The 18,162-nt window shown below is 38.2% G+C and overlaps 1 protein-coding gene across 6 annotated transcripts; it reads left to right on the top strand.

The window, feature by feature from the left end:
* Positions 1-353: 353 nt before the first annotated feature.
* Positions 354-14,034, top strand: LOC118174094 (acyl-coenzyme A synthetase ACSM4, mitochondrial-like). Of its 6 annotated transcripts, none has more exons than XM_035339181.1 (14): positions 354-473; positions 3,757-4,022; positions 4,856-5,066; positions 5,472-5,679; positions 6,079-6,222; positions 6,979-7,135; positions 7,759-7,838; positions 8,624-8,747; positions 9,255-9,335; positions 9,423-9,524; positions 10,194-10,321; positions 10,982-11,081; positions 11,810-11,929; positions 12,732-14,034. In XM_035339181.1, the coding sequence occupies exons 2-14, from the start codon at positions 3,825-3,827 to the stop codon at positions 12,816-12,818; spliced, it is 1,740 nt and encodes a 579-aa protein (XP_035195072.1). In that variant the 5' UTR covers positions 354-473; positions 3,757-3,824; the 3' UTR covers positions 12,819-14,034. The 6 variants fall into 6 exon arrangements, 5 of the variants coding, with proteins under 5 accessions (XP_035195072.1, XP_035195069.1, XP_035195074.1 ...); XM_035339179.1 differs by having other exon boundaries at positions 460-3,283; XM_035339178.1 differs by having other exon boundaries at positions 419-4,022.
* Positions 14,035-18,162: the final 4,128 nt, after the last annotated feature.

Genomic DNA, 18,162 nt, shown 5'->3' with positions numbered 1-18,162 from the left:
TATATGCAATGATGAAGTGATATTCTCTCTTTAAAAACTGTCACTATAATATTCCCAAATTCTTTCTGGGTGGAAGGAGAAAGACAACTTCAGCTACTTCTTGTTTTGATGAATTTGTGATCTACAGAAATGGTTAAAATGGGAGAAGAGAATATACAAAGTGCTTCAGGTTAAGGTGCAAATTATACACAATTTACAACGGTGTAAATGATTACAAGAAAAAGGTTACTCCATGGAAAGAATTGTACTGCCTGATCAGTTTTGTACTATGTTCTGTTCTCATTATTTCAAAAGAAGCAAATGATAAAGTAAAAAGGGCTTCACTCCAAGTACTTCTTGATTAGTGTGTCCAGGCTCCGCATCTCCAAACAATCTTCCCAGCACTTCTTTGGGAAACATGCCCTGAAAGCTGAATGAACCACTGACCATTGAACTGCCTGGAGTAGATCCTCAGTAGTGTCCACAGCAAACAGGTCAGTAAATCATGTTTGTCTGAATTTTCAGTGGTGTTAATCACTGTGAAGAAGCAGTTGGTACAAAATCAGGAAAAATATTTTCTGATTCTAGCAGCTTTTCAGAGGACTTTGTCATTATTGGGCCCTTTTCTTGATTTTCTTGTTTCATTTTCATTTTTAATTTTGCAGGTAAAAGTGTTAAGAACTGTTGAAGGCTTTCTCTCAGTAAAACTTCACATAAATTTTGGCAGACCACTAGGGAACCCTGAATTTAAAATCTTTTTCATTTTGTCAGCTTTGAATACCCTTTCCAATCTTGAACATTGTTCCTAAATGTCCTCAGTCTCCTCTTTACCTGTTGTGGTGTATATTTTGTCTTTACAATGCTCTTAAATCTGTAGGCTTTAACTAAATCATAGAATTAAAGCAGACTGAGAAATGAAAAATGGCTTACTATGTTATTAAAAATAATAATCAAAATAACTAGACCTTTCTGTTACAGGAATTAAAGTAGATCAGTTGTTTATCATTATTAACAGTAGCGGTCACAACCTCAAGCAAAGGTTATATTTAACAGAAAGCTTGGTATTTTTACTGATGGTTGTTCTCTTAAGTAAGAAAAATAATTAAAAATGTATTTTTTAAAATACATTATTCCAATATCCATTTTTGATATTTAAAAGTCCATATTTTACCAGTAAAACCTTTTCTTACATGAAGATTTTCCACCAGTTCTTTTTAATAGGGTTTTGATTTAAAATGTAGTTATCACTTAAATTCGAAATTTCTGCTCAATAATCCTGATTCTGAAGTAGATGACATGGATCTCCTGTTGTTTGTCACAATCCCTCTGGGGTACATACTGTAGTTATCTGAATGCATGTGCTGGATTTTAATCAGTTTTGCTTTCCATTCCCTATATCAAACACCCACTTGGGAACCTGATTCTCACTGTCAAGGGAAAAATTCCTCTTACTGCTGTGAACCTAGTTCTTTTGGTTTTAATGGATTTATTTGTTGAGTTGAGCACTGTTTTACCTACTGTTACAGGAAAAGATGCCACTTAAGGATGTAGAATCATATGAGATAAATATAAAATCAAGTAATTTTTTCACTGGAGCAAATGATACCTTACAGGATTATTTAAAACTGGTCAGTATTTCTCTACCACAGTCTCCGTGTAGCCTTGAGTACACCATGAACTACTGTTGCTTTTACCAAATTATCTGTTTGGGGTGGGGATGGGAGACCCAACGTTCCCGAAAAATTACATTTTTAAGCTACTACTATATATTCTCTTAAAACAGTCTTTCAAATGTATTAAAATTTTATTTGAGACAGCTTTGTAAATCTAAGCAAAGCATTTTATTTTTTTTTTTTGGTCACCGAAATGTTTAGTATGATTCAAGTTGTTCTGTTTTTATCCAGTCTGTTTCTCCACATTGTTGATGGTTCTGGAGGTGCAGGTAACTCTGTTCATGCTGGAACCCCACTGATAATCATGAACTGATATTACTGGGGCTGGGCAGGCCTGCTGGGGGTAAGGAAACATAGACCTCCCAGGGGAATTCTTGCAACGCCATCTCAGCCCTTCCTGTCAGCCGCTGAGCCAAGAGCATGTTTTTCTTTGACTGCGCTGACTTCCAGGCACTCAGCTCAGCGTTGCCTCTTTGCTTATTCTACTGTGTTAAAGGCAATGGGTTAAATGTACTGGGTTAAATATTTTTGTGAAATTCGCCTTCACTCAGCAAATTAGAAGTGAAGAATCAGTAACTCTTTTGAGGATCTCTGCTATTGCTATTTCCCAGCAGTGATATTACCAGAATGATACTACCAGTCACTGACTGTTTTTTTCATGGCAGAAATGATCATGCATTACACTCCAGCACGTTTTGTTTAAGTACATGACAGTTCCTGTACGGCCTATATCCAGTAACTCATTTTTGCATATCTGGAAGGATTCTGGTATTTTCACAAGATTCCTTTCTTCATCAAAGATCACAAAGCGTAACAAGATGATGAAACATTCTGCATCTGGTCCACACAATTTTTTATGCTGTCAAACATCATTGAAAAGATTAAGCTGTGAAAGTCACAGGTATCTCAGTTCATTCTCCTCATAGGAAGATTAACTATTATTGTAACAGCTTCTGCGAAGAAAAATTGAAATAATTCCACTGTTAAATTAGTTGTTTTGTCTTGGGGAATAAAGTTTTTTTTAAAAAACCGTGATCAGTGCATCAGAGGTAAGTGGTTACGGTTGAGGATCATGGGACAAGAGGTAACTAGAGTGCTGCATACAAAACTAACTTAAAAATGCAGGACAAAGGGCAAAGCTCACTGTCTTTGCAGCTTTGCTCAGGCCACAGACATTTAACATGTAAAAGAATCCAATCAAGAGCTTATTTATAATTTTTTCTAGATGATAGATGGGTTCATCCGTGTAAGAACAGGGAAGAAAATAACCTGTATGTCAGCAGTCATTCACCGTAGCTTGTAATGAGCCTAGTAATTTACATGTAGCACTAGAAAATGGAAAATCAATAGATGGGCCCCGATTTTAGAATCATCTTAGCCTTCTAGGACCTCACTGTCTCCTCCTCTGACTGCAGGCTCTTCCAGACACAAACCAGGTTTTGCTCCACGCTTCAAAATGTTCATGTATGTTTAACAGAAGCTTCTAAATAGCATTAAAATGGCAGTTTGGCAAGGTTCTGAAGCAGTCTTCTGGACTGCTGAAAATAACAATAAAGATGGAAAAAAAATAGAAGAAAAAAAAAAAAAAAGAAAAAATAGCAATGGACTTCAGAGCATTTAGGATTGTTATGGTGAGTACAGGTGGAAAAGGGGGGGCATTTACAGTGAAGAAACGGAAATTGGAAATATCCTTTAGTTTTGTGTGAAGGAAAAGGAGTTTCAGAGAATCAGCTACTGAGTGCAGTGGTGTAAGAATTAATAACCTTCTTATAATGTAGACAATAACAAGCTGATGTTGTGTTGACTAAAGAGAGTTGTGGGGCATTAGAAGCCCTAAAGAGCACATTGGGAGTCTATAAGGTTCAGCCAAGCTACAGAAAAGATACCAGATGAGGACAGTATATTAAGTCCTTAAAAAGCTGTTCATACAAAACATAAAAAAGCAGACTGGGGAGCTTTGCATTTAATGAAATTATTAGAAGCATCAGTTTTGCTGTGAATTGCCTAAGTGACTTCCATTAATAATTAATCTGTTCATAACTGAATCATCTTTCTTTGGATAATTTCAAGGTGATACTTGTCTTTTTCATCATTTTTGTTGCAGGATTCATAGCAACAATTCCATTACCTTTCTTGTGTAGTCTACAGCATCTACATACAACTTCTTCTGCCATGAAGATATTTAAATTACCAATTCTAAAATCCTTGTGGACTCAGAAGCCTCTGTATAGGACCTTCCATGGACACCCCAAGCTGCTTGCCTCTGATGTGTATTCACAGTATCAGGCTGTCAGGCGGGGCGAACAAGAAATACCAAAGTACTTTAACTTTGCAAGTGATGTACTGGACAAGTGGTCTGAAATTGAAAAGGTAGACTATCTTCTGTTGTGCAGATAAGATCCTTTAATTAATTTGAAATAAATATGTTTTGCTTTTATTAAAAAATAATAATTTGCTAAAACTAATTCGCATTAGGCAATGATACAGAACCTCACTGCTTGATTTATTTTTAAAAAATGTCTCTGACCCTTGTTGCTCTCTGTGTAGGTAGAAGAAGCATTAGTAAGACCTTTAGGACTTTGATTTAACCTTGGAATGGCTGTGCTTATTCCTTCCACATACCATAATGTCAGATGTTCACATCATAAAAATAAGGGTAGCTTAACAATTATAGTGCATACCAGGGAATTTTCTTCCACAAATGTGTAATTGCCTTGTTCCAAGGTAGATTATGCCCTGTAGTTGGTTAACTCCTCTCTTTCTGAGCTTTCATGCTAGTCCTGGTATACTGCATTGTCCTGTTTTATTTTGTCTTCTGTTTGTGCAGTTTCTGTTTATTAGTATTCCACAACTGCATCCAGAATATCATGGATATGAGGTCAAGTGTTTCATGTTACGTGTTATCTTCTTTGGAGCATTAATGCTTAGCATGAAGCTTAAACTGAAATAGGATTCAGACTAGGACTTTAGTCTGGAGACAATCAGGCTGGTAAACATTTCAGGTTTAGAAGGGGGCAGTTTATTGGGAATATCTGAGCATGATCCATAGCAAGTCTTGCACCCATTAAGGGAAAAGGGAAATAATAGCTCTTATGCAAGCTGTGAAACACTTGAATGCTCCATAACTTGCAGATATTTGTGCTTTAGAATTCCATGGCCTTTTGGAATAAACTGTTTTTGTTTTGAATCCCTATGTTTTGCAGGCTGGAAAAAGACCATCAAACTCTGCTTTTTGGTGGATAAGTGGAAAAGGAGAAGAAGTGAAGTGGAGCTTTGATGAGCTGGGCTTCCTGTCACGGAAAGTGGCTAATGTGTTGACTAAAGTATGTGGACTGCAAAAGGGGGACAGAATTATTGTGGTCCTGCCACGAATCCCCGAATGGTGGCTGGTGAATGTGGCTTGTATGCGAGCAGGTCAGTGAGCATATCTGAGAGTGGTAAAACTGGTTAATAAAGTAAATCATCTTAGAGGATCAATAATTGTTTATAAAGAAGTAATATAAATTAATAATCTAGCAAGTGTCCTAGCTACCAATTATGCAGGCAGTCCTGAAGGATTTGCACTAGGTGCCATAGGATGGGTGACCTGGAGGCATGGAGATGGCAGAAGACAGGGAGCTATGGAGCTCAGCAGATGGGTCCACGTTTCATTTTTTACAGGAGAGCACAGCAGCTGCATTACTCCACTGTTAAGTGACTTGGGAATGTCAGGGCAAATTCATCTTAGAGGTCGGTTAGGGAATAGTTAGTAGTTAAGGTTCTTAGAAAAGGATCAGATGTAATAAATGCTATCCCAAACTAACTTTATTGCTCTTCCAGGAATTGTCTTAATTCCAGGAACGTCCCAATTATCAGCCAAAGACATATTATATCGACTCCAGGCTTCAAAGGCCACGTGCATCATTACTGATGACACAGTGGCTCCCGCAGTAGACTCAATGGCATCTGAGTACCAGTTTCTGAAAACCAAGCTGATCGTGTCCAAAGGCAGTAGGGAGGGATGGCTAAACTTCAGTGAACTGTACAAGTGAGTATGCATTAGTGGCATTGCAGTCATGATGCAGAAAGTAGACATGTTCTCCACAAGCGCTCATTTAGAAGTATTCATCAACTGAAAATACTTATCCAATAACATTAAGCCTTAGTAGTGTTAATCCATGACTGCCTGATTGCTGTTTTCATATCAGAATTGTTTGCTAACAGCAGTTGTTTACTAACAGCAGTCTTAGGAAGTTTCTATCCTCTTCTTTCGAAGGGAAAGTCTGTCACTGAGGAAAGCATAACTCGACATTATTTAATCTAGTTTGGTTAAAAAGCTTCTGTGAAGCTTATTTGAAATAAGAGTTGCAATGTGTAACCCATCATTAGATTATGAAACCTGTGTAAAGTAACCATTGAAGTCACAATTGCATTCTGTGTTTTAAAGAAACCAATCTGCTGACCATATCTGTGTCAAAACAAGGATTGAAGATTCGGTGAATATCTTCTTTACCAGTGGAACCACAGGTTCTCCAAAGATGACTGAACATTCCCAGGGTAGTCTTGGTTTCAGACCCCTGTTAAGTGAAAGGTATGAAAGGTTTGAGCCTGATTGAATGTGAGATAATTGGAGCTGCATATAAAAGAACTGATGAGAAATTACAGAGGAAAAATTACCCAGTTGTATGGCCACAGTCCCTCTTCCTCTAAAATCAGGTTAGAAATGCTGACATATTTCCAGGTGAGTAGGATCAGCCCCAGTGTTTCCATGTTCCAATGAATATCTCCCAGCCTTTCTTTAGAGTGGTTCAAAGGACAGCCATCAGAATATTCTAGTGCGCAGTTCCGAAAGATATCATGATGTTTGGGCTATAAAACGTTTTGTTATGTGTGTGGATGAAAAGCGTTAGAGTTTATGTTGGTTACACAGATCATCCTGGTCCCTCAGTAGACTTAGAACTGAAATATCTGGTGTCTAACACAGTGTCCATGCATGCTTCTGCTTCAGCTCTATCTTCCTCCCTAGTATAAAGTCACTTTATTGGAGTTCTTTCCCTTACTCTCTCCTATGTTATAACTGACATCATATATGTATGATATATTTATGTGTATATATTTCTTTGTACAAACATGTACGTAAACCTTAGATGCCCTTTTATCCCTGAGATGATCTTACTGAGAATGGCCAGTGCCCATGTAGCTCATTAGAAGGTGGGTTTTTTTTGGAGGGTGCGTGTGTGTGTGTAAGGGGTGGGGAGGAGGGACATGGCTCTTTTTTTTCATTTTCTTTCATTAAAATAAAGTTATCGTTGCCTTTTTATTCTTTTTTTTTTTCCTCCTGTGTTAGGTACTGGTTGGATTTGACTCCATCAGATGTAATATGGAGCACAGCAGACACAGGCTGGATATTAACTTCACTGACATCTGTTTTTGATCCCTGGGTTTTTGGATCATGCATCTTTGTGCATCAGCTCCCACAGATTGAATCAGCAACCATCCTAAATGTAAGGAAAAAATTATGGATATGTGTTAATCTGCAGAAAGGGAGCAAAAATAATTCTAAACTGCATACAAAGATTTATTGAGGGTTATGTCCACTGTTGCCTTCAAGATACTGTATCCTTTCCATAACGCCTTATTCATGTTTTTAATATACACAGAAGGGGCCAATCCTGAGATTCCCTCATATGTTTTGCTCATAGCTGGTGAGCATATGAGTGAAAATCATCCCAAAAGCAGTACTAATTGCTTACATATACTTCAGTCACTGTGTAGGTAATGTTGCCTGGCATTAATACAAACTGAATCTGAAGTGATTCTCTGTCTGTACTGGCCAAGATGAAAGCGAAAACATCCCAGCAATGTAGACAGGCATATTCTGCTTCCAGCTGTGCAGTCTGGGTGCTATGTAGGGTTGTGAGCATGGGATTTTGTCCAGTCAAACATACTGTGATTCTCAGCCTCTTGTGCCAAGTGTAGGAGAGTTTCAACAGAGAATATCTGGTGCTCTTGCATAGAAGGGAGAGCTGCATTTGTCCCCTGCTGTACATCACCTGTGTAATGTATACCCACAAAGCAGATTTTTTTTTGGTCTGAGCTTCATATGTCATCTTGTTTAACTCACTAGACTCTCTGCAGATTCCCTATTGACACTCTGGTTGGTGTTCCAACGTTGTATCGCATGCTGGTGCAAAATGACCTCTCCAGGTAGGTTAAGAGATTGTCTACCCTAACTACCCTTTAGTGATCTCCCAGATCTGGCTTTTTAACTAGTAGTAATTCAGTTTAAAATATCCTTTATGAAAAGACAGTCATACAAGATTTGTGAGTTTTGCTGAGCTTTATGATCAAACATAGAAAAACTTGATATTTTCCATGAGAAACTTGAGACTTCATTACTGAACTTGTAAGCAAATCCCAGAGGGTATGAAACTGAGCGCCTGTAAATTTCTGTCCGCATTTTCAATTACCACATTAATTGTCCCTGTTTTGGGAAGGGCTGTCATCCTAGAAAATCAGCATTAGCATAACTGCTGGGGACTGACTTGGTGCAGCAGTTGTACATCATCTTCTGTTCTAGTTTCTCGCTGACAAATGAACTGGCACCATTTGTACCTTCTCACTTGCACTTTCTCACTTGGACTTTTGCTGAGGGTCAGCAATCAGGCCCCTGGCTCAGCAAATTGATCTGGGGTTAGTTACAGACTTATGCTTAAATCCCAACTGACTTCAGAAAAAAAAGTTTTCTTTGTTTTCCATGTGTGTCAACCTCTGCTAATACTTGTTTATAATGTTGAGTAGAGACTGATATCTTTGCTTTATTGGGAGCCAAAGGATCAGGAGTCCTTTGATTTCCCTACTTCATGGGAATAACTCTCCCCATAAACAACCCTTCCAGTGTTATTTGCTTACACTTGCATGCTATTTTTCTGCTCCTTCTTTGACCTGGTAGATGTAAGTGTTTCTCTTTGGTTTTTTAACTCCATGTGAAGTTACAAATTCATGAACCTGAAGCACTGCATGAGTGGAGGAGAGCCGCTAAACCCCGAAGTTATGGAAAAATGGAAAAGCCAGACAGGGCTGGACATCCATGAAGTGTATGGCCAGACTGAAACGGTACATCTATAGTGTCAATATTCTGCTAAATATTTGTAATTCCTTTTTGCTTTATGATGCTTTTGGTTTCAAGAACACTGTTGATTCTTTGACATTTCTGTGAATGTTTCAGTAACCACCTCTACTGACTCTCTGTCTCTGAGAGAACGCATTTGCACGGTTGTCCACACAGAAGCACCCAGAAACATGGACAGTTGGGAGGGGAAGTGCTCTAATATTCCCTTAAATGTCATTAAGCAAATTCTAGTTGACAGTGACAGGAAAAAGGGCAGAGCTTGAAGCTAAGGAAGAAGATTGGCTAGTAGAGGATACAGATTCTTTGCAGTTAGTAGAACAGGATTCTTTGTTTCTTGATCTTACTCATTTCTACCATGCAGCACTAATATATAGGATCCTATGAATCTTAATTCCTTACTTTGAGATTATTCTGGAAAATACACTTAATGACTTGAATGTGAATGTAGAAGTTTTCTGTGACAAATCTTTATTTTGCTTTTTATTTTTCAGGGAATAATCTGCTCTGTTTTTAAGGGGATGAAGATTAAGCCTGGATCAATGGGAAAGGCGGCTCCCCTTTTTGATGTTCAGGTTTGTTGGGTACTCTTTAGATTTTTTTCATCAGTTTGGGGGGTTGTTTCTTTTTTTGACTCAAGTACATGTTGTTTTTCATTCTAGGTTGTAGACAAAAATGCAAATATTCTGCCTCCGGGACAACAGGGGGAAATTGCTGTCAGAAGCAAACCTATAAGGCCACTTGGTTTGTTCTCTGAATATATAGTAAGTATTTTCCAAAACAGCAGTCTCCCCAAAATATCTCCAGTTCCTTAAGGATTATAAAGGCCCGATATTTTTCACCAGTTTTCAGGTTTGCTGACCCATCTTTGAGTCTTGACCTGTAGAAGCAATCTGGTTTAGTAGAGAGAATCTGAGAAGATGCCCTTGAGAACAGAGGGGAAAAAATGTGATCCAGACTTCATTTCATCCCAATCTTTGATTCAGATTTTGCGTCAAGAACTTTAAAACCCAGATTTGAAAACCCAGTCTAAAACATTTCCCTAACATCCTCACCACTTACCATGATCTCACTGAGGAGTACCATATGTGTAATGTACACTATCTGAAAAGCTAGATAAATATTTATGGTAAGGATTGACCAAAAGATGGAGAAATCTAGAGCAAAGCCGAGTAACTCACTTACTTGGATTGGTGAATGTTAGAAAAGTGAAGAGAATAATTTATTTGGGATTGAGTTAATCTTTTTTCAAGTCAGTTTTTTTTTTTAAAAAAAAAAAACCTGTTTTATTGTATTTTATAGCAATGTCAGTAAAATTCTTCAAGAGCCTTGATTGAATAAGTTCCAATTAATTTAACATTTTATGTGTTATACCATAATGCATAGCCGATATGTGCTAAAAATTTAAATGACTGTTTGTAAACCAATTCAAGGATAATCCTAAGAAAACTGCTGAAAGCGAGCGTGGGGATTTTTACGTCACAGGGGACAGAGGGACTATGGATGAAGATGGCTATTTTTGGTTTATTGGAAGAGATGACGACATCATCATTTCTTCAGGGTTGGTTTGCATGCTTCCTTTCTAAATCTCCTGTTGTATAGTCTTACATGTTACACTACTGGTGCGCTTATGACACAGTGATCTTGTGAAATGCATTGTCCACTTGCCTTATGAATACTCACATTTATTATTATTTTTCCGTAGATCAGCAGTGTCATCTTGGTCATGTATCCGTAACAATTTCCCCTGCAACATCTCATCTGTTTCAACACAATGAAAAATTCCACTGGCAGTGGAGGGATTTAAATCTAGTTTGTTTTTTAGCTGAAATTGAAGGACACCTCTATCAAAGAGCATTGAAACATTTTCTTGCAAATGTGTTGAAATGAAACAATTTGGTATTGTATGATGTGATACTGTAACATGACATCAGCTGGTACTGCAGACCCCAGCTATCAGGGTGGGTGTAGCCACAGCTCAGGAGCAACCAGGAGAGTTGGGGGAGATGGAGAAGTAGCCACTGCCTCTCTCGCAGCAGTCTTCTACCACATGATCACCGTGAAATGCTCCTACCTTATAATACAGCTAGCCTTCCTATTCTGCCTAAATTAGCTGTAGTTGTTTTTTTTCCCCACTATGCAAATTTTAAAAAGCCAAAACATTTGGTACTGGTTTTCCAGCTCATCAAATAAAATCCATCGTTGTTCTTTCCTCACCTAGGTATCGCATTGGGCCATTTGAGGTAGAGAGTGCGCTGATGGAACACCCAGCAGTAGCAGAAGCAGCTGTTGTCAGCAGTCCAGATCCCCTCAGAGGAGAGGTAGTGATGCTGAACAGCAATGGGGGAAGCAATATGTTTGTTTAAATATATAGCTATGTAAAGCAAAGTTCCTTTGCTGTAATGTACAGCTGTAAGGCAGTCATGCCATCATGGACAATCCTACTTGGGATGACAGGGAAAACCTCTTCCTGTTTAAGAAGAGCTTTTGCTCTTCTTAATTTTTGTTCATCTCGAAGAGGGTCTTCTCTGTAGAGAGCATTACAGTGACATTTGCTTTCCTCTCATCAGACCTGCTTGTTATCAAGCACTTTCTACACACTGAAATTGGTGTTTCTGGCTGTCTTGGTATATCCAAAGTTATATTGTAACTGCCCTAACATTTGACTTGGTCTGCCTGTGTGGGGAAAGCACAGTCCTGCACTGAGATGATACAGTCCTACTGTCTTCAGTGTGAACTTCAGAGAAACAGAATGTCCCTCAGCTTCTGGGCAGCCTCTGCTGAGACATTTCTTGTTACCCTTGTCTTCCTGACATCCCCATGAGATCATGGAGCAAATCCTCCTCCTCTGTAATGGGAACAGGAAAGGTTTTTTTAAAAACTTTTCCTTTTGCATGTACATGTGCAAAAGCTGGGCACAACCATTTCATACACAGTGCTGGTTTCTCTCTTTCTACCTCTTGCATGTTATGACTACTTACTGGTAACCAATGTATCAGCTCTTAAAAACTGACAGTGCTAGATCACTCTTACTGACCTTGTCTTACAGGTTGTGAAAGCATTTGTGGTCCTGTCTGCCACCTTTTCATCTAGTGACCGGGAGCACTTAGCTTGTGAATTGCAGGAACATGTCAAGAAAACTACTGCTCCATATAAATATCCCAGAAAGGTAAATGTTTCTGTGGAGAAACTAAACTAGGTTACCTTTCCATAAGTCACAGGATAATTATAATGTGGATTTTCATTGTTCACCTGAAAGAGACAGTGGTAGGGGCTCAGCTAGAGCACTGGCTCCAGAAAAATCTTCCTAAATAACAATAGCTTGTGTAAGTATTTGTTTAAACCTCACAAATATTTCTAGGCTTTGTATGATATCCTAGTTAGATCTGCATGTTCTAAGTCAGGGTCACAATTGCAGTTCTCCATTTTTGCATTTTGCCTTTAACCATGCACTCTCCAGTGACTTCAGGGGTAGCACTTGACTAAGTCTAAGTATTTATCCAATGGTCCTCACAGTTTACATATAAGAGGAAAGTCCAGGAGGATGCACTTCATGTTTCTCAGAAAACCCAACACTACAGGAAAATTACTGCTATCAGTGCTTTAGTTCACACGTGTAGAATGCATAGGAACTAAGGACCTTTAAAGACTTTGTGCCAATAGCATCCCTCTTCTCTTCATTTTGTCACTCATTTCTGTCCTCTGATATTGTTTAGGTCTTCATCCTTCTGTTACAGTATCCAGTTTGGTTAGCTGGGAGGCAGCTACACAGATGTGTGGCCATCTAGGCAGCCAAAGAAATTTACATAAGATTTGCATTGTGCTGCCTTGATTTGGCATGGACCTGATCCTTAAGGCAAGACATTCTTACTGGTGGGAAGCCTCCATGTTTTCCACATATCCTGAATGCCTTTCTTGGAAAACCAACTCTATAGAGAACATACCACATTGTCTTCTGTCTTTTTATTTAGGTGGAATTTGTCCAACAGATGCCAAAGACAATCACTGGGAAGATTAAGAGGCATGAATTAAGGAATAAAGAGTGGGGACGGATGTAACATTGTTTGGAACTTAACAGAACTTCTTTCATTCCACTGTTGCTATATTTCTCTGTTACAACTGGCCTGGTTTGTTTTTGTCAAATGCCTGAGCATCAAAACCTGTAGATAATACCAAAGTATGATGTTCGCACCTGCTTGCAAAACTTCTAACATTAGTGCCACGGGTTCAGTTCCTGAAGCACTGCTGGGAGGACAAACAAATCATACAATTCCATTCTAGTCCATAATACCCAAAAGCTCAAAAGAACTTAGGTGGTGACCTTAGGTGGTGACCCTTCTCTTTTAGGGAACATCCAAAATCACTGAACAGATATTGCTGATACAGATTGTATAGTTCCAAGTTGCAGAAAAAGACATGACTTTGAGTTGTTCAAATGCCCTGTCCTTAAATGCCACATGCTCTAAAGTGAGTGCAGTCCTCCTAACGTTTACTGATGGAAAGACTCCTCTATTGATACTCAGCATCTCATATGCTTCTTCCGCAAATACTGTCTAATATGGACAGTAGTTTCATTGCTCACCCTCTGTTCTGATCTTCGTATACAATAGACAAAAACTCCCATACCACTTGTGGTGGTCTTTGAAATAAAGTTTGCTGTTAGGCAAGTGACACACTTTGTAGAACAAGCCGTGGCTCTTGGCCATATTAGCCACTTGCTGCAGGACCAGGCTCTCTCAGCAATGTAGGTAGAGGTGAATCCAGTGAACAAACTCCTGTGATCTGGTTTGGATGATCACGTGTCAGTTTAATGTTTAGCTCTTGGCTTTATGAAGAAACATGTACGGTAGCGTACATACTGTTTCTTCAGTTGCACATGCAATAGTGGGCCAAGCTTTAAGGCTGTATTAGTTCTTAGCTGTTCATCTTCAGGCTTTTTGATTTTATGTACTCAAAGACTTCATTTTCTGTCATGAATTTTCATTAAATCATGAAAATGTCTTCAGTAGGCCTCTTGTGGTCATTAAATAAGAGGAAATTGCCGGAACACAGCAGCATCTCAGGGCAGGAAAGAAGGTCTTCTTACAGCTGTCTCACTGCCTGGAGTTCTGTGTCTACTGCGCTGTTTTAAAGTGAGGTTTGGAGAATGCTAATTTTGAGAAAATAAAGCATTTTATTTCTTGAGCATAAGCACTTCGGTTATGTCAATGAAACAATAAACAATTTATGTAGCAGCAATGGCTGAAAGAAATCATCAATAAATACAATGTTTACTTAATTCTTTTCTGATAATTGCTTCTTTTTAATGCTACTTAGTATTTCACAGAGATTTTGTAACACTTTTCACTATTTCACTCCCAAGATTTATAGAACTATAGATTACATAATTGTAAAACTAGTAATGAGTTACTTAAATGGAGTTGTTTTGGCACATCACTCATCACTGCCTTAAGCTCTTATTTGTATCCAGTTCAGTTTCCCTTAAAATTCATATACTGCTGGACCTACCAGGGACTCTGCCTCTTCTAGATCTTTCTGCTTGGTTTCAGACATTAAGTGTTTTACTATTGCATGCCCAGCAAGATGCAAAAAGTATAATCATAAGCAAGTGTATGCATTGGAATTAAAAGACGCTGAAAACTATCCCTGGCACTGCAATTAGCTCTTGGGCCAGTTGGTGGGATTGCTTTTTATAATTTTTTTTTTCCTACCATCACCAAATTGTAAGGGCCCAAAAACTGAGCAGCTAAATTGAGAGTTGGGAAAGATAAAAGCCTAGAAAAGGTCTAAATGACACTGTACCACACCCACCATAACAGTACTACCACTGATTTCAGTGGGGTCAGGAGTCTTTTGACTCAAAATTCAAGTTTGTCTCATTAGAATAGTTTGTGCCGGGCTTCAGTGCTCGAACTATGGCCTACTGCAATCCCTTATTTAGCTGACTGTAGAAACTGGGTCTTTCTTGTTCTCTAGTACCCATTTTTTTGCATGAATGGGCTAGGATCAAAGTCAAACATATTTTCAGGTTATTCATTCTGCTGTCGTCTGCAAGACACCCTGCTCCATGCTGCAGCAACCTCTTAATTATTGATGTTCATTATACTCTTCTGTCTCGTATTCAGGGTAGATGGTTTGTTAAACTGTCCTCTTCCCAAGATCCAGAGAATCACCAATAAAATTCCTCTAATCTGTGCAGAATGATTTTGGAGACATGGATTTACAGATACAAGCAGTTGAAAGCAAAATCTCTCTCCAGCACATGGCTGTCTTTTGGAGCCATGTAGTTTGAAATCTGTCTGGGTTGTATCATTCTAGCTGAAAAATACTGTTTTCAATAGACAAGCCTTTGTCTTTCAGGCCTCTTTTCCAGCCCTGTGATAGCCCAGCTTCAATTTAAAGTTATTTTCAGAGACAATAGAATAATGTAATAGCTGCATCTGAAAAGGTGTTCTGTATTGAATATATTTTTCCTGTTAGCTTTCTGATAGCTTATTTCCTGAGGTTTTAGCTTCTCATCCAAAGCCTATGGAAGCAACATGATGACTTTATTACAGAAGTGCATTACTATGGTAAGGTTGCAAATCAAGCTCCCCCAGGCGTTAATGCTGCCAGTGCCTCCGCATATTTTGCTGAACTTCTGCAAAGTCAATACTGTTATATTAGGATTTCAAAGAAACAGAAATGGATCATAAGGAAGAAGCTGTTGTGTTCTTGGGACTCCATGGTCTCCAGCCCCTGCTTCAGAAGATAAGTAGCTTTACTCTTTCTGTGGTATTTTAAGTGTGTTTAGAATGGGTAACACAGCTGTTCTAAGGATAGGAGACAAGTAAAACAACTGATTCCAGTTGCTTTAAATGACTTCTTTCCTTTGAAGTTTTATAAAGAGACAAAACTTCAGTTTCAGCGGGGAACAGGTTCTTCTTTATTTTTTTCCCCTTAGTGGTTATATCAATTTTTGCTTGTTTGTTTTTTGTTTGGGAACATGGCAGCACAAGTCCTGAAAATGCATTACTATAGATAAAGGTCTAGCAGTTTTATTTCAGCAAGATTCAAAATCCACGATTATGTTGGTAGAATGAGAACCATGCATATGTTTTCCCTTCTTTTGATGGAGTGTCTCTTGTACTCCAAGCACAAACCAGGAGTGGAATTCTCAATGCAAAGTTCAAACGTGATTTTTTGGGGTATTTTTAAACCGTAAGGAATTTTCTTATATATAGTATAAGAATGCTAAATAACACAAGCAAGATGTATACTAAATATTATTTTGAAATAATAGACTTTTGAGATAGGTAGGAGCATGAGACCCATCTTTTGTTCTAACAGTCTCTCTGAGGTAAATGCAGTGAGGATTTGAGATTATCTGCAGTATTGAGGAATGATCCTTTCATGTATGATGCTGTCATAGACAATGGGAACAGTTGTAGAAAGTTACAGAGCGTACTCAATATTACAGGTATACAGACATACTGTGTGTCTGTGTATATAGTGTTGTGTGTATTTTAGCCCATAAAATTGCTTTGCTTGCATTAGTAAGAAAGTTAATGTTTAGCTTTATGTCTAGAAGTCCTTAACACATTTCCAGAATGTGTTTGGAACATGGTCTTGCAGATTTGCGGGATGGCAATTTTTGTGACTTTTCGTGTGTTATTTTAGCCAGTCCATTGAGCAGGAACATTTTATAAGTGATCTATGACTTAATCTCTTTTTCCACAATACAAAAAATTGGAGTAAAGCTGTAATAAAAAATAGAGCAGCAATTAGGTGAGTTTGTTTCAGTTATTCATAAGGCTTTTTAGATTGTTGATGTTGTTGATGTGAAACCAATTATTATGCTAATGCTTTGTATGAGTCTTAATAGTCCCCCTGTACAAATAAAAACGAGCACAATTTATAAATGAAATGACTAAGTAAATCTGTGTGGGAAGGATTCATTACTGAAAAGACCAGTTACAGAAGGGGTAATTTGCCAAGTTCAGCCTTCACATTCAAATATTGGATTAAAGATGCAGATCAAAAACTCATCATTAGTGTCTGAGCTTTTGTTGGCTGTCTCAGAGCGACAGTGTCCAGCAGCTGCTTGTTTCCTAGTGGATTCCTAGCATACAGTCTTAAAATCCAAAGGAAAATTATCTTCCAGCACAATCCTGTGGGCTTCGAGGGGAACATAGAAACCCCTGTAAGCACAGAAAATCAAATCCTCCATTAAAGCAAGAAGTTTGCTTATCATGATTTTTACCAGAAGAAGAAAGAACAAAATGCTGTTGTCAAATTTGGCTTCACCAAGGTCTCTGTCTGCTGAGAAGCCCACACTTTACATGGCTCCGTGCTCTCAAGTCAGGTCCCCGCTGAGGGAGTGAGGCTGTGGGCATGAAGGTCCTCAGCTTTTTAAGGCCTCTGTGAACTTTGCCAGGCTCCTCAGGACCACGCTGGCATGACAGCAGAATGAAAAAATAAGGTTAGATGTCTACAAGTGTAACTGCCAGACCAAATCAGTGTGTTTGCAGTCACTTCCATACAATGGAAATGTCCTTACAGATGTCTAGAGTAGAAGTTCCCTGGAGAAAATTTTGAACTCAAACTAGACTATGCCATGGTGCCACTTCAGTGGTTCAGATGAGGAGAAACTCCAAGTCCCACAGATATAAGTTTCTGGATTTGCTAGTCCACCAACAAGAAACACCAGTATCCAAAAAAATCACTCCGAATGATTGCAGTTTTTCATTTACAGCATTCTTTTAATAAAATATTACATTCTGATGTTGTCAAAATCAAAAGATTTTACTTTTTCATTTTGAAACAAAATAATTTTTGAGTATTTATTTAAATTTAAGAAAATAATCATATTAACTCCAAATATTTTATTTGACCAAGAGAATTCTGCTGTTTTCTGTTTTGAGGTGAATGAAGTATTTCAGTTTGAAATCAGTTGCAGTCATTTACCTTTTTCATATTACCGGAAAGTAAAGAAAGCTGTTGATGTTCATAAATAGCTGGTCTGATTTGGTTTGGTTTACCACTGAACCGAAGATGTGAGAATTACTTGGCCTGCTCTGCTTCTTAATACCAAATTCTTATTTGCTCTTTAGGTACAGAAAATTATCCAGCATCCTGCCTGGACACTTGTATTTCTGTTGGTTTGAAAGGAATTTGATTGTAGAAAATTGAGTTATTCATCTTAGTCTTTCTTTTGAATGTTATTCATCAAGATACCAATTACTGAGTGTTCCCTGTCTCTCTCGTTTAGGTGGTATGTTTTTATTGTTCTTTCTCATTAATTTACATTTCATGATCCTGAAAAACAAATTTTTCATCAGCAAAAGCATGTGAAAGCAGTTACTGCACCTTACAAATACCTGAGGAAAGCAAGTACCAATGAGTTGTGATTAGACACGTAGT

This window comes from Oxyura jamaicensis, chromosome 14 (assembly GCF_011077185.1).
Source record: "Oxyura jamaicensis isolate SHBP4307 breed ruddy duck chromosome 14, BPBGC_Ojam_1.0, whole genome shotgun sequence".
In the NCBI taxonomy this organism is placed as follows: Eukaryota; Metazoa; Chordata; class Aves; order Anseriformes; family Anatidae; genus Oxyura; species Oxyura jamaicensis.
The sequence above is the reverse complement of the archived record's forward strand: the minus strand, read 5'-3'. Positions and strand labels throughout refer to the sequence as shown.